The 25,580-nt window shown below is 37.1% G+C and overlaps 1 protein-coding gene across 1 annotated transcript in view; it reads left to right on the top strand.

Moving 5' to 3' along the window:
- The window catches only part of Spag1 (sperm associated antigen 1), a 62,070-nt gene extending 43,493 nt beyond the window's left edge, over positions 1 to 18,577 (top strand). The window contains exons 13-19 of the mRNA XM_078016864.1: positions 1,528 to 1,680; positions 6,579 to 6,745; positions 8,455 to 8,596; positions 10,479 to 10,605; positions 15,892 to 16,056; positions 17,101 to 17,469; positions 17,555 to 18,577. Coding sequence (XP_077872990.1) covers positions 1,528 to 1,680; positions 6,579 to 6,745; positions 8,455 to 8,596; positions 10,479 to 10,605; positions 15,892 to 16,056; positions 17,101 to 17,469; positions 17,555 to 17,686 — 1,255 coding nt within the window. The 3' untranslated portion in view covers positions 17,687 to 18,577. The remainder of the gene's footprint in view (positions 1 to 1,527; positions 1,681 to 6,578; positions 6,746 to 8,454; positions 8,597 to 10,478; positions 10,606 to 15,891; positions 16,057 to 17,100; positions 17,470 to 17,554) is intronic.
- Positions 18,578 to 25,580: the final 7,003 nt, after the last annotated feature.

Below are 25,580 nucleotides of genomic sequence, written 5' to 3'. Positions count from 1 at the left end.
GGGCCCAGAGCCCTGCCCCTCTCTACACATGTGTCTCCATATTTCTGTATCACGCCCTCGGGTACAAAGACATTTTGATGGCTAAGCAAAGTTTGAAAACCAACATTCTAGAAATTTTTTATTCTCAACATTTTTTAAACACCTCCTCCCACAAAAAAGTTTCCAATTGGTCAGAAAAACTCTTTGGGGTTATTTAAACCACACCAAAAAAAAATCTTTGGGCAACTTTCCATTGAGGATATTCTGACAGACTAAATACAAATGAGTGTTGTCTATAATCCTCTGCTTTTGCCTGTCTTTGCTATTTTCTGCCAGACTTGAAATTAGGAGACTCTTTAGGGTCTTAACTGTGTTAACTTGAATGACAACCTCTTTTGTAAGCTCTGGTTCAGAAGTCCCCTGTATTCATGTTTTTTTTTTTTTTTTTTTGGTACTGGGGATTGAAATCGGGGGCACTCAACCACTGAGCTGTATCCCCATCCCCGTTTTGTATTTTATTTAGAGACAGGGTCTCAATGAGTTGCTTAGCGCCTTGCTAAATTGCTGACACTGGCTTTGAACTTATGATCCTCCTGCTTCTGCTGCCCAAGCTACTAAGATTATACTTGTGGGCCACTACACCTGACCTCATATGCAATTTTGAGATTGTGGAAATAAACAAAGTTGCATTTACCATGCAAAAATATACTAAAAATGAAATGCCTTGTCTTATCAATTATGGAACCTAAGCTTGGCTGTGGGCCATCTTGATCTAATGAACAGCACTGCGAGCACTGGAAGGCTGCTGTGAAATGGATATAGTCAAGTGGTTGTGAGAGGGACACATTTTTAGTCTCTGTTCTCCTAGCAAGGCCCTCAGCAATATACAGTCTTTTATGTTCTATTTCAGAGTAAAATAAAGTACATGAAGTACTGAAGTAGCTTTAAATAGTTATTCAAACAAAACAAAGAACACAGCCTTGAAATACATCTTTAGTGATACTGGAAGCACTTTATAAACTTAAAAGTTCAAGATGAAAAATCATGGCATACAAAAGATCATTTTAAGTGTAGTTCCTTGATTTTCTTAATCTATTTTCGACACTTTTTTGCAACAAGTAAATCATAATGAAATATAGAAAGTTTTAGAGCGCTGATTTTCAAAATGCTATGCAAGGTTTTGTGATATCAGACTAAAGTGCCTTATTAAATACAGTTGCACTTAATGATTTTTGTTTTACTCTGTTAGTAACATGAATCTCTTACTCTGTGCATGGGGCCATGCAAGGCTCCCTAGGAGCACTGGGGAGGCTGAGGCATGCTGCGGGGAGCTCCCGCCTCAGTGGGCAAAGAGTAAATGGTAGAGCTTTGGTACAGCTTCAAAGAAAGTAACCACAAATTTAATGGCTCTGCTACTTTGGTTTTGCCTTTCTTCTATGTTACCAGTTCTCCAGAATGAAATATTAGATATGTACGTATTTGAGTCTAATACTGTAAATTAGGGAGTGGCTTTTCAGTATCAATGATATGTAATATTTTTGTCTTTAGGGCTCTGGAACTTCATCCATTCTCAATGAAACCTCTTCTGCGACGAGCAATGGCCTATGAAACTTTAGAGCAGTACGGGAAAGCTTATGTCGATTATAAAACAGTGTTGCAAATAGACTGTGGAATCCAGCTAGCGAATGACAGTATTAACAGGTAATCTAATCTGAGTCAGCTAGCTAAAGTCTGTTTGTTTTCTAATGGAATTGATTTTTCCCTTCCCCCTCCTTCAAGAATGATGTCGAAGTGCAGACGTGTTCTCAGTTATTTACTTTACAGAATGATTGCCTTCTTTAAATTTCATGTCACTTCATTAAACTTCATATCTCTCTGTCTCTCTCTAACTTAATTTCTAACTAACTCTTCATATATATTGAGTGTTCCTCTCAGACCTTTATATTTGTTTCATGGTCCATTTATTACTATACTGTGAATTTTTTTAAGGTAATACAGGGTATAGTTCACACATGCTGCTTAAATAACCTGTGATATTAGGAAGGTGTTTTCATTAGTGTCATAAACACCAGAAATGCATCTTCTCACAGGATTGAATCTTCTCACAGGATTTCAAGGTGTTTAATTGGCACTAGGTCTGTTGGCAGAGGCATCTGTGTGGAGTGTTTTTGCTCAGGAGGGTGGACATCTTCATGACCCAGCTAGATACTTGTCTCAGATCCTTGTAAATTAGGAAGAGTATTATTTTATAATGGTGAAATACCAAAGAGTTTGGATCAAATTGATATTATGATGATCTTACCCCGAGTGAGAATGAGAAGGTAGGAGTTTCCAGACTCAGGCTGGTGCTGGGGCTCAGTGGTTGCACACATGCTCGAAGCTCTGGTTCCAGGTCTGGGGTTGTGGCTCAGTGATAGAGCTCTTGCCTAGCATGTATGAGGCACTGGTTTTGATCCTCAGCACCACATAAAAATAAATAAATAAATAAAGGTATTATGTTCATCTACAATTAAAAAAAATTTTTTTTAAAAAAGCTTTGGTTCCATACCCGGTACCTACCCCCCTGCCTTGGGCACATATAAGAAAATCTCTAGACTTGATAATTACTTTTCAGGTGAAATTTGAAAATTATGAGTTGGATGACATTTCTAGTATGTATAATAATTTCTGATTCCATTTGTCCAAAATATAACTTCTTGAATATTTATGTGCTCACCCTGTACCCTATGCTGGTCTATTAACTAGGTCCCACTCCCCTTAAAAAGGCAAAGAGGCGAGAAATTACTTGGTCTCTGTCTTTCAGTAAATTAGAATATAGAAATTATGGTGGACTCTTACATAAGACAGATTATCCCCAGGTGGGACATTTGTTAGATAGTAAGATCAGGGCTGTGTGCAGGCCACAGTTATTGAAGAGTACATTTGAGGAACACCAGGAAAACCTTGAGCAAAACTTAGAAAATGAAAATGGCATGTTTTATGTTAATTCATTTTTGAAGCCATGCCCTGCTTTCCCACATGGCCTTAGCTCACTGTGGAGAAAGCTGTTAGAAAGATCTATCTATATGCAGAGCTGAGAGTCATTCCCTAGAGCCCCCACTTGGTGGTCACATGAAACCTGTCTGATCCCAGCTTGACTAACAGAAAGGGATATACATAGGTTGAGCATCCCTAACTCTGGAAATCTGAAATCCAAAGTGCTCCAAAGTCTAAAACTTTCTGAGCACAATACTATGAGTATTCCACACCTGGCCTAATATGACCATCACAGTCAAATACAGATGCACCAAAAATATTATATAGGATTACCTTCGGGCTATGTGTATAAGGTGGCTTATAAAATATAAATGGATTTCATGTTTATGCTTGAGCCCCATCCCCTAAATATCGCCTACATATATGGAACTATCCCAAAATCTGGAAATATAAATCTAAAATCTGAAACACTTGTGGTCTCAAGCATTTAGAGTAGGGGATCTCAGCCTGTACAGGTTGTTTGTGGCAGAGAGGGAAGAGACCCAGCCTTGGCATTGGCAGCCTCCTTGATTGTGAGCTGTTAGGCAATCTTACCTGGTGATGCCCAACCACCTTACTGCCATTTGCCATCTCATATGTGCCTGAAGGCCTTGTCCTCATTTGGTCTGGTAAATTCCAGGTCACCCTTTAGGAGAGGACTTGCTTCCTTATTCTAGGAAATGCCTTTCTCTGACCCACCAACACCCCACCTCAACCCCCACTTCCTCGTTCGTGAACCTTAGCTTCCCTTTCTCAGTGCCCCATAATGCTGGCCTTCTCTCATTACCCACCCATATTGTTTTTGTATTCTTTGTGTCTCTTTTTATAAAATTCTTCTGTCATTCTGCTGGGAGCTCCTTGAGGTCAGGAATCATGGTGTTTCCATTTTCATAGCTGCTAGTAGATAGCTGCCCTCAGCAACAACGTGTCGAATGAGGGTGTTCTCCAGCAGGGGAAGCTCAGTGTGCTCCTGTGATTTGGGGCTCTGTGATTAGTTGTCTCCATTCTTTGCCTGGCAGTTTTCTGGTGGGAGAAAGGAAGATCTCACAGAGGCTCTTCTGAAATATTGAGTGACATATGACAGAGAGGAGGAGCCTGATAAAAAGATATTTCGGGAAAACTAGTGATAGTCTCAATGGTTTATGGTAATAATCTGAATGGTTTGAAGGGAGAAATTGTGTCTGAGAGACTGTGATTACTCTTTCTGCATTTAATATTTTTAATTAAAAATTGAGATAAAATTCACATAGCATAAAATTAACTACCTGCCTTGAAAGTGTGCAATTCAGTGGCATTTGGTGCACTTACAGTGGGTTGCAACCATTGTTTCCTTCTAGTTCCAACACATTTTCATTATCCCAAAAGGAAACCAGTAGCCATTAAGCCATCACTTTTCATTCTCCCTTTCCCATCCCATACCAATCACCAATCTGCTGTCTTCATCTGTTCTGTCTATTTCATATACATAGAGTCATTCACTATGTGACTTTTTGTGTTTGGCTTCTTTCATTTAGTGTAATGTTTTCAAGGTTCATCTATGGTGTAGCATGTATCAGTACTTCATTTCTTTTTATGGCTGAATAATATTCCATTATATGTATGTATATATCATGTATTGTTTATCCATTCACCATTTAATGGACATTGCAGTTGTTTCTACCTTTTGGCTATTGTGAATAATGCTGTTATGAACACTTATGGATAACTTTGTCTACATACCTGTTTTCAGTTCCTTTTGGTGTATATGAGCAGAATTGCTGGTTCACATGGCTACATTTAACTTTTTGAGATTTGTATTGTATTTTGTATATTTGCTCAAGGTTCTTTCATACCAAGTGACTTTTAAGACTACGTTATTTTTAATGGAATGGTTCTTGTTGGGATAGTCTGCTATAATAAAGATGAGAGGAGGCTTTCTCTGGTTTTGCCATATATATATTTAATATAAAAGAACCACTTTTAAAAGTTTATTATTTTTTTCATGAATCCCATATTTATGCTTGCTTTTCCATCTGTTTCAGCTCATCATGGAAAAGTAAGCATCAGCAACTTGTTAATTTTTTTTTTAATTTAAACATCTGTGCTTATTTTGTTTCTGTCTTCCATTAACCATATTCCTCTTTTCCTCTCTAGGAATCTTACTATGTTAGATTTCCCTGCATATACTTATTCACTCCCTGGCAACACATCATGTTTTTTCAGCTGCTTCTTCCTTCCTTTCTACTGGTAATATAAGTTTTGCTTAAAAATTCTTTTTTCAAAAGCTTCTTTTTCCTTCTGCAGTTGTGGGTGGTTATACATTAATTTTCAAGTTTAGTTTTTTACATTCAATGAGACTTAGTCATCATAACCAAAGATTGCTCTTGAAATTTCAGGTTAGAAACTGTAGAAGAAGTGTGTATATTACAGTTGTCTACATGTAATATACAGATTCCTCACACAAAAAATATTTGAGGGGCTGGGGTTGTGGCTCAGTGGTAGAGCACTTGCCTAGCATGTGTGAGGTACCGGGTTCCATTCTTGGCACCACATATAAATAAAAAAATAAAGGTCCATCAACAATTTTAAAAAAAATCTATTTGAGACTGTAGACTTAGCTGCTAACTTCAGTGCATTCTATTAATTAATTAGCAATAAACCTTTTTAGTCTTGGGAAGTGCCTTTTTAAAACCAGATTCATCCCAAAGACATAATTCTGTTTTGTTTTTAAATCCGTGTGACATTTTGTTTGTTTAAAACAATGAGAAAGTAATACTTAAGGATGTTAACCTGAATTTTATGATTGTCATTAGTGTCGATTGTGTAAGGGCCTTTATGGTAGATTCCAATATCCTATTTTTTCATCTTTATTCATTTGAAAAGAAAATAAATATGTGGATAATTTGAAAGTCAAAAATACAAGGTAAGACTATCTTAACCTATGATTTAAGAAACGGTGTTCCATATGACATCTAGCCATAATCACTTCTAGCACCAGTCTTGCATACCTGTCGTCAACCACTATAGTGCAGTTTGTGCAAAGAAATTCTAAAGTACTTCTGATTATTCTCGAGCAATACATTTTCAATTTAGTACTTGCATTAAATATTGGGGAATATTTCTTTTAGGTCTCCTAAATTTTGATTTCATATTTCACTTTTGAAGAGTTAAAATTTAATTGTGTACATATTAAAAAAAATTAAATTAAAAATGCTTTTTTTTCTTTTGATTAGAAAATGGTCTGTCTGGGCACAGTGGTATATATCTGTCATTCCAGCTATCCAGGAGACCAAGGCAGAAAGATCTCAAGTTTGAGGCAGTATGGGCAGCATAAAAATCCTGAATCCAACAAACAAACAATAAAAACAAAAAAAAAAAAAAAAAAGAAAAAAGAAGAAGAAATGGCCTGAATTTATATCATTAATGGCAGTTTGTAAAAGTTCTTTGAAAATATTTATTTTATGTGGAAAGAACATAGCTCAAATTTTATGTTTTCTATAAGGAAATACATATAATTAGATATAGTGTTTGTCAGCCTTACTCTGACTTCAGTAATGTAAAAGTCAAATTGCATAATAAATAAAGAACACTCATTTTCTCGTTAGAATAACAAGAATTTTAATGGAGCTGGATGGTCCAAATTGGCGGGAAAAGCTGTCACCTATTCCTGCTGTGCCCACTTCTGAGCCCCTTCGAGCTTGGCATCCTGCCACACCCATGACCCCAGACCAAGGGGGAGATCCCAGCGGCCATCACTCACCGAGCATCACAGGTGGGGAAACCTATACTCATTTCCTCTGAAGTTATCCTGAGTCATGTTCGTATTTCCACAGTGGCGCAGTGAAAAGAGACTGAACTCTGGCATCAGACCTGGGGTTAAGAGACCCTGTTCTGCTTTTTGACTGTGTGGTCTTAAGTTGTTTCACACTTAATTGGACTGGACTTCAAGTTTGGAAGTTTAGATCTGAAGCTTCTGTTTTCTTTAGTGAACTTCAAGTCTGTCTAGGAAACAGGTTGTTAGAAGAGTACCTGGATATATAGTGTGAAATTCTGTGGTCTTTCTCAGCCCCTGACTTTCCTGACAGCAAACAGTGTATCACTAACTGGATGTTATACCAGGTCTGTTTTGTAAAATTTATGTTCAGTGGGCCTCCTGTTAGGGAATTTGATTTGGCATATGTCTCTTTCCAAACTTCAAACTGTGTTGTCATCCACACTATAATCATACCCAAGATGTCTCTACATGATACTAAAAATGTGAGTATCCACAGAGGTTTGGATACAAATGCTAAGCCTATTGTGATGGATTGGAAATATTCACCATTTCTCATCCTGAAAATAAAATGAACCAGCTGTGCATTGTTTAAAAAAAAAAAAGAAAGAAAGAAAAAGAAGTTGTTTCATACCTCCTATGTCCAAGTGTATAGGAAAGGGGGAAATATGAATATCTCATGAGGTGGTTTCTCAAGAAGAAATGAAGATATGTATACATGACATGTACTGAGTGTATAATCCTATAGCATCTGCTTAATAAACATTAAATTAGCGTTATTATTGAGAAGAAGAATTAAGATAACCAGTATACCATGTATGTGACAGGAATAAAGGAATAAAAGTAATACAGCATAAATATTTAACAGGAAATTTGTCGTGCTGGTTAGATATCCACTTCAGGGTTAAGAGGTTTCTTTGCCATTATTTATGAAAATGATTATTGAGCCGAATACTGAAGGTATTTGTATCCCCATTTCATAGATGGATTCTGCCATTTTCACAGCTCAATGAAACATCTAAGGTGCCCTATTCTTTTGTGAAAGTGCCATACAAGGTCTCATGAATTGAGGTTACAGAAATCACCATGGGTCTTGCCAGTTAAGATGAGCAGTTATATTTGCGACTCTAGCTCTTGTCCTTGTTTGGACTACCTGTCAGGTAGTTCTGGCTTGTTAAGGTTTCCATAAACCCCAAAGAAGTCATGCCAGTATGGATAGCATGTGTGAAATTACCTGTATTTTATTTTGTGATTTTTTTGTGTGTGTGCGGGGGAGTGGTGCTGGGTTTTACACCTAGGGCTGCATTACCTACCACTGAGCCACATCCCCAGCCCTTTTTGTTTTTTATTTTGAGACAGGATATCTGTAAGTTCCTGTGGGCCTTGCTAAGTTGCCTTGGACCTTGCTAAGTTACTGAGGCTGGTCTCAAACTTGTGCTCGACCATCCTCAGCCTTCCAAGTCACTGGGATTATAGTTATGTTCCCCCATTCTCACCTTTATTTTGTAATTGAAAAATTATAGTTTTATAATTACATAATTATTTTTATTTGTAATCAGATTATCTCTTTAGTTTTGCTCCATTTATACAAGCTCTGTATTGTGTATGATCAAATTAATTAGCAACATTAGATTTACCTATAGCTATACTTAGGATTTTATAGAGGTATTTATATGAATATTTCTTTCTTTTTTTTCTTTGTCCCATAGAAGCTGTAGAAGAAAAAATGTTTGAAGTGCTTAAGGAAGAAGGAAATGAATATGTAAAGGATAAAAACTATAAAGATGCTCTTAGTAAATACAGTGAATGCTTGAAGATTAATAACAAGGAGTGTGCCATATATACAAACAGGCAAGTTCTTTGTAACTTCATATACTTCTTATGTTAAGACTTCTGATTATTTTAAAAATAATAATTTTAAAAGTATTCTATTAATTAGTACAATTAATTTACAATAAGGTAATTAGTTGCCAGTGTTTTGGGGTCATGGTTCTAGGAATTTATATGTCAAGTTGTCCTCTGAGTGTTTCTGAAAGAGATGGGACTATAGAGGTTGCAAAGGGATTGGAAATGTGAGGTGTGGGAATGAGGGGTCCTCTTGAGCTACAGTTGCTGCTTGGGCTGGTGCTGTTCTGATTTGGCACTTCCTGGCTTCCTGGCCTCTGCAGCTATCTGAGCTTGGCATTGCCCAGCGGGGGAGGAATGGGAGCCAATGACTTTTCAAAACAGTATCTTATGGAGCAGTGCGCTTTTTCTTCTGCAGTGCTGAGGGAAAGAACCAGTACCTTTATAGTGTGCGATAGGAACAGGAAGACTATTCTAGAATGCTGCTTGGTTGCCATATGTGGTAGAGAATCTCCCTCTAGGTGGTGATTTGGGGATTTTCAGGGAGCGGTTAGAATCTGGGGTGATAGAGTAGGAGAGGATAGTTGCAGGCTTTCCCCCCTGTTTCAGGTAACTTCTTGACCTAAGCTATCACCATGTTTTTGAATGTTTTCCTCTGGTGACAGTCTTTTAGCCAAAAACCTTATCACTAAATTCTTTGCCCTTCTGTCCATATTACAGGAATGGGCATCACTGGCTTCGCGGTTCTTAGTGAAGACCCTTCCTACCCTGGCTGCAGGGACAGACAGCTTCTCTTCTCCCTCAGCCAGATTTTCTTATTTTGGTATCTCAGGGTTCAGGAGCTCTCGATCCCTTTTTCAGTTGACTAACTGTCGGGGCCATTTCATCCCCTCTCTCAGTCAGCTCCATTTAGCACTTTGCAAATGTGTCTTTTGAATGTCAGACCCAAACACCCCCTTCCTTCTGTATCAGGGCTGCTCATTACCCCTGACCTCTCTGTTTCAGATGTCAGCAAGTTCAGTGGTCCTACTCTCTACATATCCTTTCAGTGTGAACTGTCTGACCCCTTCAACATCACTCCCCTTCTCTGTGCCTCTGTCATCTCCTCCAAGATCTCTAACACCCTCCATAGTGTGCCTTCATGTTCATGTTCCTGCTTGTCTTGTTCTCCTGAGTTCTCTTGTCTCTGCTCCAGGAAGCTATGGTGATCTTCCTAAAACCTGGCAAACATGTCAGCCCCTATTAAGTCCCTGCAGCAGGCCTCTGTTAAGCTCAGAATACAGCTCAGCCTCCTTGCCCTGATTTGTAAGGACCTTGATCTGGCCTGCCCGTTCTTCTGGCTTTGCCCTGCACTGCAGCCATGTGGTGCTTTTCTTAATTCATTAGGAGCCTCATGCTCTCTCCCAGCACAGGTGTGTACACATGCTGTACCTTTAGCCTCCACTGTCCCCTGCCGTCCCCTTGACTCTCTCAACCTAGTGACTTGGATCATTCTCACTTCATACTCTGCATTTCAATTTAAATGTCACTTATTCCAGGAGGTCTCCACTGCTGTCCCTCCTGACTTTGCCCTGTGTGATCTGATGTGATTCTTGGCTTGTGCTCCCAGAACACCTGTGCAGACTTTATTGCATTTGCTCAGTTTACTTCTGTCTGCACCTGACTGCACCCTTCTTGAGGGCTTTCTTTGCAGTTGTATTGCCAATGCTGTAATTTCATGCACTGCAGGAGAGTTTCACAGCTTGGAGTCATGTGTTCAGTTTCAGTTGAAACAGCTTTGGTGTAGAAACTGACACATTGAACTGTTCTCTGATTTTTACTAGTTGTCTCAGTTTACAGATATGCTATCTTTTCTTTGCTAATGCTATGTTCCCTTGCATTACAACAGAGCTCTCTGTTACCTGAAGTTATGCCAGTTTGAAGAAGCAAAGCAGGACTGTGATCAGGCACTTCAGATAGATGGTGACAATGTGAAAGCATATTTTAGACGGGCACTGGCTCATAAAGGACTCAAGGTGAGGACATCTGCATTTTCATGTGTAAATTTCTGCTTTGAACATATCAGGTGTTTTCCATGAACATAAATCTCAGGATCAGCCTGGTGATCACCATGCCACCTAGTGGCATCGTGGCACATGTCTGTAATCCCAGTGGCTTGGGAGGTGGAGGCAGGAGGATCATAAGTTCAAGGCCAGCCTTAGCAACTTAGTGAAACATTGTCTCAAAATAAAAAACCAAAAAAGTGATAGAGATGTTGCTCAGTGGTTAAGTGCCCCTCCCCTGGGTTCAATTTCTGGTACCAAGAAAAAAAAATCATAGGATCATGGAATGGGAATGAGATGATCTAAGATTTAGTCCTAGAACTATATTAATGAGTCCTAAAGCCTTAGAATAGGTTTCAGATTTCACTCCTAACTATACTATGGATTCCTTCCACCTTTAAGTAAGAATTATCCTCTGCCTTCCTGAGGAGTTTCAGCAGGTTGACTTTAGGAGACCAAAAGGTTGTTATTGAATTATTGAAACCACCAGCAGTGCCACTGGTTCCTTCAGCAAAGATTGTGGTTGAGGTAGGGTGGGGGAAAGCATCTGAGTGGAAGATGGGTCACCCAGTGACACAGTGATGTACCAGAGATGTAAAGTACATAGTGACGTGAGCCTGAAGCTGGCTGATGGTCTGTGTGGGCTCATACCAGCATTCAACTCAAAGAAAACCACACCATTAGTTCAGAATAAGGAGGGTGTTGTATAATTACACTTTTCCTTATGCAAATTCTGCATAGAAGCTTAATGAATGAGTGTTCCTATATGTAGAAAATATAGTAACCAGAAATCCCAGAAAATATCAGAAAGCTTCCTGAGCCCCTTTGCTGTCTTCCCTTTCCTCTTCATCTAATTTCTATTTTCATAGCTTTGCTTGTTTTGACATCATCGTAGAGTACACTATTCTTTGGGGTTCTTTTAGTCATTACAACCTGAGATTTGTTCATTTTGAGAGTATCAGGAATTGTTTCTTTTATCATTGTTGTGTGAATATCACAAGTTGTTATACATACACCAATTGTTTCTTGCTTGGGGCTTTTATGAGTGAGACTACTATGACATTCTTATGTACATGAACTTGTTCATGAGCTATACAGCTGAAAGTAAGTGGGAGTGATGATGGATAGAGATGGTCAGATCAAGAGAGGCCATGCCAAGGAAGTTAGGCTTGATCCTGAAGGTGATGGGATCAACCTTAGGGGATAAATACTACTGTGACAGATCCAATTTCGGGACAACATAGAAGGTAGATCAGAGAGGGGTCTTTTAATAGAATAGGAGTGTAAGTGGGAGGCCACCAAGGTGAGAAACACATAGCCTAGAGGGAGGAGAGAAGGTATACTTGACAGAGCTTCTGTAACAGAGTGCCACAGATTGAGTGGCTTAAACAAAAGAAATTTATTTTCTCACACTCTGGAGGTCTAAGATCATGAAGGGATGGTTTCTTCTGAGGCTTGTCTCCTTGGTATGCAGATGGCCATCTTCTCTACATCTTCACAGTCTTCCCTCACTGTGTGTCTATGTCTAACTTTACATTTCTTATAAGGGCACCAATCACATTGGAATAGGGCCCACTCTAACCAACTAGTTTTAACTTAATTATGTTTTTCAAGACTGTCTCCAAATATACTTATATTGTACAGTATTGTGGGTTAGAACTTTAATATCCAAATTTTGGAGGATCAGATTCAGACCATAATAGAAGTTGGTTCAAGGTTGTTTGATGATAAAGTTGGCAGGACACAACAGTGAGATGTCTGGGGTTAGAAGGGAGTGCCACCGAGAGACCTGGGAGGTGCAGTGTGATAATGGAGGGTACACAGGAAGTGGGGACAGGCTTGTGCAGGGAGTAGTTTTGACTTTTTGAGTTGGAGATAGTTCTTTTAATCCCATGCCCATCATTGAAAGGGAAATACCTGGATTTTGCTGGGAGTCATGTTGTTGCTTAGTATGCCAGAAGAGTGTCATCTGTGTGCGCAGAGTAACCAGGCATTTCTAGATGGCAAATCCGCTCAGACTTCAGTAGAGCCATGTCTGTGCTTCCTGCCAGGACCAGATGGCTCCTTCTGAGAGAGCCATGCAGCTGCACCATATTTACAGTGCCAGTGTCCGGGTGACCCTGATGACCCCTCCACTTTTTTTTTGTAGCTTTATTTTATTCATTTATTTTTTATGTGGTGCTGAGGATTGAACCCAGGGCCTCACACTTGCTAGGCAAGTGCTTTCCCACTGAGCCACAACCCTAACCCCCACTCCACTTTTAGTTAGCAAAACTGTCTTGTAAACCTAATGTCAAGATTTCTGGGGCTGGGGTTGTGGCACAGTGGTAGAGCGCTTGCCTTGCATGTGCAAGGCCCTCAGCACTACATAAAAATAAATAAATAAAATAAAGGTATTGTGTCCAACTATAACTACAAAAAATAAATATTTTTTAAAAAAACAGATTTCCTTGATGGTGTGTGGCACCATGAATTAAGAGAGTCCTTCAAAATTTATTTAACTCTTGGAGCTGATGGATTTGGGTAAATGAAGATAAATTTGCTTGACTCATGAATTTATATATGGCCAAACTCTTAGACCAGGTCCACCTTGTACTGGTTGCTTCTTTAATCCTGTTTAGCTGACTCAAGATCAGAAACTGCACTTAATAAAGGACTGGAATTTTATCCTTGGAATGGATTTTAGAAATTCTATTATGCAGAAAAAAATCCCATATTTGAGTAATTTTGTCCCATCATATTATGAGACTGGTATCTTGTTCTCTTTTCACTTTTCATAGTTTGATTTATCTGTCCAGTAGGTTGAACTGTGTGCCAAGTGAATTTAATCTTAGAATCTTTAAAGGCTACAATTGCTTATGAAATGTGTCAGATTTCACACCTGGATCAGTTTGCTCAGGGTGAGTGTAACCAGGAATTGGCACAGGTGTCCTGTGCCTCCCACTGCACATTCTGCTTTCTCTGATCTTTTTTTTTAGCTGACTTTAGTAGTTTGTGTATGTGTGCAGTTTTGAAAAGTATTTACAGTTGTTCTTCACAAAAAAGGTAATTGATATTTTGTTTTTATTTCTCTTATTATGTTTGTTATGTGGTAGGTTATGTGGTAGGTGTTGTTAGCATAGAGATGAATAAAACAGGGTGCCTACTCAAGGAGTTTACAGCCAATAAGGGATGCTACAAGGCCAAAAATATCAAAGTGAATAATACGCTATAAAATAATGATCAATTTTATGGTTTAAAAATGTCTATTAGGGGCTGGGGTTGTGGCTCAGCCGTAGAGCGCTCACCTAGCACATGTGAGGCATTGGGTTTGATCCTCAGCACCACATAAAAATAAATAAATAAATAATTAAAAACAAAGGTATTGTGTCCAATAAAAAAAATATTTTTAAAAAAGTCTACTAATAGTAAACATTATCACCAACACATATGATTATACCCTTTTTTTTAAAGGTCTACGGAAGTTCTTAGCAATTTGTAAAGGCCTCCTTTTGGCCAGTGCCACACTTTATATAAGCTCTGGTCTTCCCACCACTTTGCATGGCTGCTCTCTCTTCAGGTCTTGTTCTCTGACAACTGTAGCAAAAGGGATCCCCTTCCTCCCTTGTGGGTGTCTGGCACAGCCTTTTCTTTTCTTATCATGACAGTTGGTAATTATTTTATTTTTTCATGTATTTACTTCTGTTATTGTTCTTTATCATTGGATGTAAGCTCCCACAAGGGCATGACCCAGCTTTGTCCTGCACCACAGTATTCCCAGCTGCACACACAGGGTGAGCTGAGTGACCACTTGTGTGTGGGGGGGTGGACACCCCCCGCACTACCTCCTTGCCTGGTGCTGTCCTCTCCCTTCCTGCTGCCCTGCCCTCTCCCTGCCTCTGTGTTAGTACTTACCCACATTCTCTCGCATTTCCTCCAACCAAGCAGATTGCTTTTCAGGCAGACTTTCTTGAGTGAGTGAAACTGACCACATCAGCTCCTGTAGGTTGGACTTCCATTTCCACGCTGCAGCTCAGAGCTCACACTGTTTATCACCTACCTTCTAGGCACTGCTGCTGTGATCATCTCTTATTTCCTTACACCAAAGTTTCTTCATTTTTAAAGCAGGAACAATGAAAGTTAATATTGACAGAGCTTTTGTGAGAATAAAGTCAGCCTTGAAAAATGCTTAGAATGGTAAAAGTTTGCTGTTACCATATTCACACCCACTTGGGGTATAAATACAGTGTCAGTTTTTTTTCCCTCTAGTAGGTTCTATCTGTGCTGTTGCAACACAGTAGTATGGAAATTTATCACTAATAGTATATATTAGTTCGTAAACAATTTACCTTTTTTATAAATTAGAATGAATTTAAGGTTATCCCTTTCAACATGTTACTCTTGCTCTGGCACGTTGCTGAGGGAAGGGGTAGGGCTATGGCATTTACAGGAATGTCATATAACCACAAACGGAGCTCATCTGTGGCTCAGTCTCCAGTTCATGCTGTTATTAATGTGTCACATATCATTACAATTCTTTGCCTCCTCACAATTTGGTTTAATTAAAATAGTTTAAAGTTCCAGGACATGGTCTGTCACAGCAGACTGATTTTGTGGCATCTGTATCTGCTACCAGAGTCAATGGACCCATTTTGTTATTGTCTGTTAGGTTAAAGGTTGACACCTATTTCAAACAGTAAACAATTTTGAAGGGTTTTATGAGATAATAATATAATTACTACCATTTGTGTATCTTTATTGGTTTAAACTATTTATTAATTTATTCTTTGGTACAGCCTTGTGAAAATTAGAATAGGGTTTTTATTATATTTTAAAGATGAGAAAACTTAAGCTTATCTCACTATTGCCCAGGTTAGTCTCAAACTGTTGAGCCTAGGTGATCCTCCTTTCTCAGCCTCTTGAGTAGTAGGACTGTCACCCTGCCCAGCTTAGGGTCTTTTTTTTGAGTTTCACTACAAAGAGGTAGCCAACATGAGACTCTTCACTCTTTTGTTTGCTTATCGAGATAGGTGCCTACCAGGTGTAAGAAAGAGGAAAGCTGTAGTGACACAGAATAGCACGTGGATTTACTAATTCCAGATTCTGTGCTCTTTCTTCAATAGAGGGGTTTGCTGTATAGTGGGTTTTACTCCTTTAGCTGCAGACTCACACACAGGCGATTTACAAGACCCTCTAGGTACACAGTTTACTTTGTCATGCAGGCTAATAGAGGTCTTGTCTTTTATTTATGAAAATTATTTGTTGTCTTCCTATTTTCAGAATTATCAGAAAAGCTTATCTGATCTCAATCAAGTTCTCCTATTAGACCCAAATATCGTTGAAGCAAAGATGGAATTGGAAGAGGTAACCAGACTCCTCAATATTAAGGATAACACAGCATCATTCAACAAAGGAAAAGAGAGAAGGAAAATTGAAATTCAAGAGGTATTGTATTTGATTATCTTTGAAAGTACTCTTTTGGAGATGTTTATACATAACTAAGGTCATATTCTTTTGACTTCCACAAAATCTTTTTCTTATTTTGATGATCAGTGAAAAATTTTAGCCAGTGATAAAGACAAAACTTGTCCTTTGCAGTCATAATTAACCATTGTGATTTCCCAGGGTGGGTCCATGGCTGGCATCGTGTTTCTTCAGTTCTTCCTTTCTTTGCTGGCCAGTCTGGCCTGCTCGTGGCACTGCTAACACTCCATGGCATATTGGAGCCACAGCCCTTAGCCATCAGGCTTTGCTTCAGGTTAGGCCTGGAGAATCCCGACAGAACTGACTTCAGTTTCTGGACCCTAAAAGCCACACCCCATGGAGATTTTCCAGATTTTCTCAGACCTTTTTTAGCACTCTGAAATAAGATTGGCTCATTGGAGATTTTGGACTATCCCAGGATCAAATGTGGCTTTGTGATTTCCAATAATTCAGATATTTTGCCCTGCCATTAGTGAAGAATGCCAGGCCATGAATCCCTGTACCTTCATGAATACCAATTCATGGTCTTATATTTCCACTAAGAATAAGACGCTAATAGGTGAGAGAAGCCAGAAGTTTTCTTCCCTTTAAAGAAGGAAGAAAATAACTGTTCTAAGAGATTGAAAAATGTAGTGAACTTATGTTAAATATAAGGAAATAAGAATAATGGTAAAATTTATCAAGAAAAAGAGAAAAAAATGTTATAGGTTTTCATTTTGTGCAACATTTTTATTCAAAGAAAGTTCTGAAAATAAAATTAATAATAATTTCAATGCAAAACGATTTTAAAGTAGTATATATAGAATATATTTATGAATTTGGATTCTTAGAACCTAAAATTCTCTTTCTAAAGAAATTATAGATTTTTATTACAAATTACATACTTCTGACTTAAAACTCAAGTACAATCTACTTGTGGTTTTCAATTTCCATTTTCAAAGGCAACAGAGTATGTGTGGTGACTGTTATTCAGTGTCACTGTATAATTTTTTTTTTCTCATGAAGGTGAATGAAGGCAATGAGGAGCCTGAAAGAACCTCAGGGGACATCTCAACTGAATACCTGGCTCCTGAAAAGGGAGGTGGAAGCAGTGGGACACTAGAACACTCCGAGAGACTTGAGATTTCCAAACCTACTAATGCCTATGAATTTGGCCAGGTTATAAATGCTATCAATACAAGGAAAGATGAAGAAGCCTGTGCACACCTTTTAGCCATTACTGCACCAAAAGATTTGCCAGTGTTGCTGAGTAACAAACTTGAAGGGGATACATTCCTTCTTCTAGTTCAGTCTCTGAAAAATCATCTTATTGATAAGGATCCCTCCTTGGTGTATCAACATCTTTTGTATCTGAGTAAAGCAGAAAGGTTTAAGGTAAGTGATAAAGTGTTTTATTAATGATATCAGTTCTTTCAGGGTTTCTTATAACGAACTTTTTGTCTTTTTTTTTTTTTCTCAGATGATGTTGACATTGATTAGCAAGGGCCAAAAGGAGCAAATTCAACAGCTGTTTGATGATCTTTCAGCCACACCAAACCACCATTTTACTTTAGAAGATGTACAAGCCTTAAAAAGTCAGTATGAGCTTTAACTCAAGGCTACTGTTAGATTTCTTCCATGCATGTGTGCTCCCGTAACACCGACGAATGGTATTGTAATAGAGTTGCATGGATAAAACCTGGCTTAGAAAAGATCCCTTGGTCTGGACTGTAAAACATTTTACTTATTTTTATACACAGAACATGTATATTCTACAATCTGCTTTTTTTAAGTTGTAAATATTTTCTTATGTACCAGAGCCAACATCTTTATATTTAAAAAGTATGTTTAGAACATGTTAAAAGTACATTTTAATTTATAGTACGCATTTTCTTTTAATAACTCACCTGTTAAAAACTTGAGTTAAAACTGCATTTCTCTGAGCTATGAGGAAGTTCTATTAAGTTTGATAGAAATGAATTTTTTTAAAGTGATAGTTATGATTATTCACTTTATATCATAAGATACATATAAATCCCATTTTATACTACTAGTGAATTAAAATCAATTAAAATGAAATGCAACACTGAAATCTATGAGGTGATTATTAAATAAATTGTATTTATTTATCAATGAGAGTGAGAGCCATAAGAGAAACTTATTTTTTCTAATAAGGAAGTATTACCTAACAATTAGAACAAAAATTGCCAAAAGTTTCTACCACTTTTTACTAGATTTTAAAAAGTGACTCTTATATATTGCTTATGTAAGCAAAACATCCATTATATAAACGCAAATTAAGCCTGCATTTATATTTGAATTTTTTCCCATGTTTTTCTCAAATATTTACATGTTCCCTTCCCCTTTTTTGTTTTCTGCTTTTGTGACTATATTTATCCCTGTACTATAAAAGGAAAGTGAAGAACTCATCATATTGAAAACTCTTTGTTAATTGGGCCAAAGTAAAGGTGTTTCTTAACAATAAAACATTCAGGTCTCAGTATGTATTGTCATTTGTTCTAGTTGTCTACAGTTAATTACCTTTTTAGGGGTGCTTTCTTGTATATTTAAAAGTGAAGATGAAAGATTAATATCACTTTCATTATTTCCAAAATCACTGTTACTTTATCTAATCTTTTAAAATTGCAGAATATTTTCAAAATCATCAACAGAACCTTTCAAACTGTACTTTTATGAGTGAAAATTTATAACCAAAAAATGTTTCTTCTTTTTTATGTCTACTTTTTATAAAAGTAAATGATGGACTGTATTACACACTGGTGTACGTACACATAACAGTGTATCTCATATCACCTAGGATGTTGTAGATGTTTTAGTTTGTGCAAGGACACTCCATGGTGTTCACACAACAAAATTACCTCCATTTCTTAGGCTATATTCCTATCATTAAGTGTCAGTTGATTAACTGCTTGCTTTCTGTAAGCACAATGATCTCATCTATGTGGTTGGAAAGGATAAAAGAAAACTCTTCAAATACACCTTCATATTTATGCACATTAAGACCCCTCTGGTATTATAGCAAATGGCTGTTCCTTGAGCTCTGGTGGCATCTTCTGGAAATTGGTCATGTTACAACAGTTGCACAGGACTTTTTTTTTTTTTTTAAGGGTGGGGGATACTGGGGATTGAATCCAAGGGCACTTTACCACTGAGCTACTTCCACAACTCCCTTTAAAAATTTTGAGACAGGGTCTCCTTACATTGCCAAGGCTGGCCTCAAAGTTGGAATCCTGCCTCAGCCTCCCAAATTGCTGGCAATATAGTATTCACCACTATGCCTGCCTTGTATAGAGACTACTTGGAATAGCTTTCAACTTTCTTTTCCAATTTGTTTTTGTACTGAAAGTGAGTACTGTTGGAGCCTGGCACAAGTAGGTAGATACTTTGTCTTCATTGAATGAATGAATCTAGAGGACACTGCCTTAAATATGCTAATTCCCAGCCAATCCCATAAAACCTCTGATAAGTGGATGCTGATCCATAGTGGGGTGTCGGTAGGGAAGAATGAAGGAACTTTGGTTTGTGTAGAGGGGAATGAGGGTAGGGGAGGGGCTCTAAAGATGGGAAGGACAGTCATTATTACCCTATATACATATATGATTACACTGCTGGTGTGACTCTGCACCCTGTACAGCCAGAGGAATGAGAAGTTGTGCTCCAATTGTGTACAACATGTCAAAATGCATTCTACCATCACTAAAACTAAATAAAACAAAATTCTTAAAAAGTGCTCATTTCCAGAGCAGATTAGAAGTTTCTATTATAGAGAAGCTGAACATTTCTCAGTCATTCCTGGTATGTTTGCATAGTCACTTGGGAATCTTAATATCTAAAGTCTAGGAGGTTAGGAACCTAAAAAGAGGAAATTGACATTTGTGACCCAGTGGCCGAGAAGCTGGGCTGTGCAGTAACTAATTAATATATGAATTGTATAAGCATTTTAAGTAAACTGAAACTATGTATATGGCTCCCTGAATAAAGCACTGGGGAGCTCTTACCTTTAATAAACTTATACTTAATTTGGGAAAAATTGTCAGTAACACCAAGCATCAATGAAATGCTCAAAGGTCACAGGTATTAAAAAGGATGAGATAATAAGAATATTTTCTAAAATCTAAGCCACATCATAACAGCTCAGGAAAACTAGATTACTTTACTATAGAATCTCCAGTATCACAGGCCCTAGGAATTACTATTAGCAGGTAGATGGCAGACAAGAGACTAACAAAGCAATTTGAATTGATTTTTTATTTTTCTATAAGGTTTTAATAGTGTCCTAAAGTCACATCCTAAGTATGAAAATTTACTCTTAAAACCTGCCATTTGACCTCTTTCATTTTAGTTTCTTAACCTGTTTTAGGGAAAGGAAAAAGATATTACTGGAATGACTATTTTTAAAAAGACAAGTATTGGCAAGAATGTGGAGAAATTAGAAACTATGACACACTGCTCATGGGAATGTAAAATTCCTTTGGGACAGTTTGTCAGTTCCTCAAAAAGTCAGAATTACCATTTCACTCAACAATTTCAAAATTCTTGGTATCATATCCAAGAAAGCTGAAAATGCAGAAATTTGTCCATCAACTGATGAATGCATAAACACAAGTGTGTGAAATCCAAGCAATAGAATACTATTGAGCATAAAAGGAGGGGAAAGTGATAGTGCTGTTTGTTCCATGGTAAACCTTGAAAGCATTAAGACAAAGCTATATTTTATGATTCCATTTATATGAAATGTTCAGAATGGATGCTATTCATAGAAACAGTAGATCGATCCGTGGTTGCCAGGGACAGAAAGGAGAGAAGAATGGGAACTGACTGCTAATGGGTACTGCTAATGAGGTAGTGAAAATGTTTTAGAATTACATAGTGGTAATGGTTGTACAACCTTGTGAATACACCACATTAGAATTGTAAACTTGAGAAAAGTATGAATTTTATGTTATGTGAACCATATCTCAACTTTTTAAAATGGGAAAACAAAAGCAAATTACCTGAGGAAGTGGAAAAGGCAAACTTTGGGTTCTCCAATCAATCCCCAAAGGATATTTACTTGAACCTGTTAAGAAATTTACCAGGAGGAATAAAAGCTAAGGAAGAGTGACAGACTAAATACCTCCACCCTCTATGATTGGAAATGAGGTTAAGGATATCAACTCTTCACCTTTCTATTTAACACTACTGGAGATTGAGGCCATACAGTAAGGCCCCGAACATTATCAAAGGAAGAAGTAAAACTATTTGCAGACATACGGATCAAAATCAAGTACCAAATTCAATTAAAAACTAGTCAAAAATGAGACATTTTAAAGATCTGTACACTGAAACTACGAAGCATCATTGAGAGAACTAAAAAAAAAAAAAAAAAAAAAAAAAAGGATAGATCTATTGACTGATTGGAAGACTACTATTAAGATGCAATCCCCACATTGATAGTCAATGTCCCAGCAAGCTTTTTGGTAGAAATCTACAAGCAGATTGCAGTCTAAAGGTAGTAATCAAGTAGTGGGAATGGGACAAGTAGTGCCCATCACAAATGGTTTTACTTTTGGAAAAATAAAATTGGACCTCTATATTATAATTAATGCCAATATAAAATTCAAGACAGACTAAAGCAAATATAAGAAATTAAATAAAAATCTAATAAGAAATCCAGAAAGACAAAAGTACCATTTAGGACTAGGAGAGAACTTAAGGTGATTACAAGGTCTGAATATTACAATTAAACATATTAATGATATAGCTTTCACATTATAAAAAAATAAAAGATAAAATGCATGGGTGAAGATGTGGTGGCGCATGCCTACTAGGCTGAGGCAGGAGGATCACGAATTCAAAGCCAGCCTCTTAACAGCAAGACCCTGTCTCTAAATAAAATACCAAATAGGACTGGGAATATGGCTCAGTGTTTGAGTGTCCTTGAGTTCAACCCCCAGTACCAAAAAAAAAAGAAAAAAAAAGGGGGGGGGCATAAAGAGTATATGGGAACTCCGAACTATCTTTGCAACTTTTCTGTAAGTTCAAAAATATTCCAATAAAAATTTTACTCAAGAATAAAATAGAATGCACACTAAAAAAAAAATGGAAGAAAAAAGCTGCTAACAAATAGTCAAATAATAGATTTGGAGAAAAATGTAGTAAGTCAAACTGATAACAGCTGTAATATACAAAGATCGCTTTCAAACTGACAAGAAAACAACCCCAAACAGGGAAAGCATATAATAGCAAATTTAAATACCCATATCCCCCAAAAGACAAAACATGAAGAGATGTACAAATTTACTAGTCAGGAAAACATAAAATCAGGTCATAGATAACTAAACAGTCTTGCAAAAATTACAATTAACCTAATTGCTGGTGGAATGCAGAAATAAGGAGACTCATGTAGTACTAAGTAGACTATAAATTATTCTGATGGTCTTTGTTGGAAGAGAATCTGAGAATCTTATTAAAATTTTAAACACATGTACTCGAATATAACCATTTGATTTCCACGAATCTACCACTCATAGTTAAAACTATCAGAAAATAAAGGACATATTAGGATGTTTCCTAGAGGGTTTTCTAGTAAGGAAAAAATAAGCAGAAACAAAGTGAATGTTCATCAATATGAGAATGTTTGAATAATTATAGTAAACATATTTATACTATATAATTTTAATACAGCCGTTAAGAAGAATGAATTGGTGGGCTGGGGTTGTGGCTCAATGGTTGAGTGTTCATCTAGCACACACTGAGTTCGATCCTCAGCACCACACAGAAATAAAATATTGTGTCCACCTAAAACTAAAAAATAAATATTTTTTAAAAAGGATGAATTGGAGCTATTATAGAAGACTAGGACAGACTTCCTTAACCCATTTTGTCCCACTGTCTCCATGTGAAATAACCTATTAAAACTTTAGTATATATTTATGTAATATAAAATTATATATTATATAATTATATTAATATATAAGGTCTAATTTTAGTTTCCTAACTATTTTAATACCACCTGTGTCAATTTCATTGAAATATTCACAGAATTGAAAACTCAGGATCTAAGATAATATTGGGAAAATAATCAAAGAATATATGCATTGTGTGACTATATAAACATGGAGAGAACTATTGCTTTATAAATATGAGGTCATTTGTATTGGTTATGGGAGAACTTAACGTGACAAGAGGGGCAGAGCAGAGAAAGGGGAAAACAAAGAGGAGAGGAAAGGGAAAAAGGGGCAAGAGAGAAATAAATTCTTTTGTGTACATTTTATTTAGACATTCTAAAATAACTGCCTCTAAAACATCTGTTTATGTTACCTCTAAGGCAATCATTTCTTTATGTGGTTGAAAGTATTACAAATGCTTTTTATTTAAACAAACAGAACAAAAGCCCCCAAAAAGCAAAGTTAAAATGCCTTGGCTTTATCAGCCCTGAAAAATTATGTTCCAGTGGCTACCATACGTTCTAGAACATTTAAAAACAAATTTGGTATAAAGCCTTGTTAAAAATGACTACTTTTCAGCCACTAGTAAACACCTTATTTAACTGGACAATGTTATGAAAGACACCAGTCACCAACTCTGAGGCAATAACTCAAAAACATCTTCATTCCCTTTGTTCAGTTATTCTGTTGTACCACAGCATGTTATCCTTAATTTCCTCTTCAAATATAAAGTGAATACTCCAAGTACAGGAAAAACAAAAAGGAAAGATAAGATCCTTGACTTTAAGAGTCTACAGGTTGTTTTTGTTTGCTTGTTTGTTTAAGATTTGCTTTCCTAGCACATTGAATTCAGAATTCAGAATCTGGAGGTACCTGTTCACAATCTGGCATAGTATCAAAGTTTTACCTCCTTCACACAGGACAAATGGTAGCAGAAATAGGTGCTCCAATGCTATCCAGGAAAAATGCTGGAGAGAAAAAAAAGTAAAAGCCAGACTATCCTGTTGCCACCAACACACACATCATAGAATTAGCAAACTCTGTTACAGAGAAAAGAACTTGCCATTTCTTATTGCTCATATAACATAGATGAAATCAAGCTGGTTACCAATCCTGAAAACCTGACTCTCCATGGTTAAAAAAGCAAGCAAGCAATTTAAACCCTAATGGCCTTAACATCAAGTTCTACCAAACATTCAAAGAAGACATGATCCCAATCTTACACATTCTGATAACTGAAGTTCATCCTAGGTTAATGTTCAAAAAATCACATTCACCACAGAAGCACATTAAAGGAATAAATCAAATTATGTAACTGATGCCCCTCCCTAAAAAGCAGATAATAAAATTCAACATTTTCCAAAGTAAGAGCTCTTGACACACTAGGAGCTGGAAAAGAACTGACTAAATTTGATAAAGAATACCTATAAAATATATGCAATTAATATCATAGTTAAAACAATGAAAGGTTCCCTTTGAAATTATTAAATCAACAATGACTCCTACAACAAATTATACCCTAGGAGTCCTAGACAGTGCCAATGGATCAGAAGAAGAAATGATGCAATGACCTAAGAAACAAAACATCAAACAAAACATCTTGAATCTCAGCCCAGCCACTTTACCAGTTATGCAAACTCCAGGCCAAGTACTCAATATCACTGTTTCTCAGTTACCTTGTCTATATGTAATATAGTGGGGGATAACATGTACTCCATTCACAGGGCTGTTCTGAGGAGTAAGTTAATATTTTTAAAATGCTTAGAAAGCATTTGATACTTCAAGGTGCTGTAAAAGTGTTTTTTTTTTGAAGAGAGAATTTTTAAATATTTATTTTTCAGTTTTCGGTGGATACAACATCTTTATTTTATTTATGTGGTGCTGAGGATCAAACCCAGTGCTGCGCGCATGCCAGGTAAGCGCGTTACTGCTTGAGCCACATCCCCAGCCCTTGTAAAAGTGTTTTTTAAATAAATAAATTCACAGATGATGATGTATACACAGATATCCCAAAGAATCTGGAGAGAAAATTATTGGAATTAAAAGTGGTTATTTTAAGAGGTTTATGGAAATGTAAAGTGCCAAAACAGCCACAACACCCTACAAGAAAAATGGGGTGGCAGACTTACCTATTGGATATCAAATTCAAATTCCAAGATTGATGTCTCAGTGGTCCATTAACTTATTTGAAGATCTGTTTCTGAAATGCTCATTCACCAGGTGTATCTACACAGCCCTTCCTAACATCCTTTACATCTTTGTCCTATAAGCAGAGACCTTTCTTGTTTGCTCTATATAAAACAGCACCATTTCCACAAATCCCCAGTACCTCTATTGCCCCCTCCTTGCATTTTTCATAGCAACCGTCATCTGACATTATTTTAAGCTATGTGTACGTTTTATTATTTTTGTCTTTCTCCCAGCTATAAGCTCTTTGTAGCCAGAATGGATGTTTAGCACCATGATACATAATTTCAGCATCTGTTACTTGGTTGAATGACAAAACAGGTAGAAATCACAAAAATTCCGATTAGCATACCAAATACATATAGTGAT

This window comes from Ictidomys tridecemlineatus, chromosome 7 (genome assembly GCF_052094955.1).
Source record: "Ictidomys tridecemlineatus isolate mIctTri1 chromosome 7, mIctTri1.hap1, whole genome shotgun sequence".
Taxonomy (NCBI): domain Eukaryota; kingdom Metazoa; phylum Chordata; class Mammalia; order Rodentia; family Sciuridae; genus Ictidomys; species Ictidomys tridecemlineatus.
The sequence above is the reverse complement of the archived record's forward strand: the minus strand, read 5'-3'. Positions and strand labels throughout refer to the sequence as shown.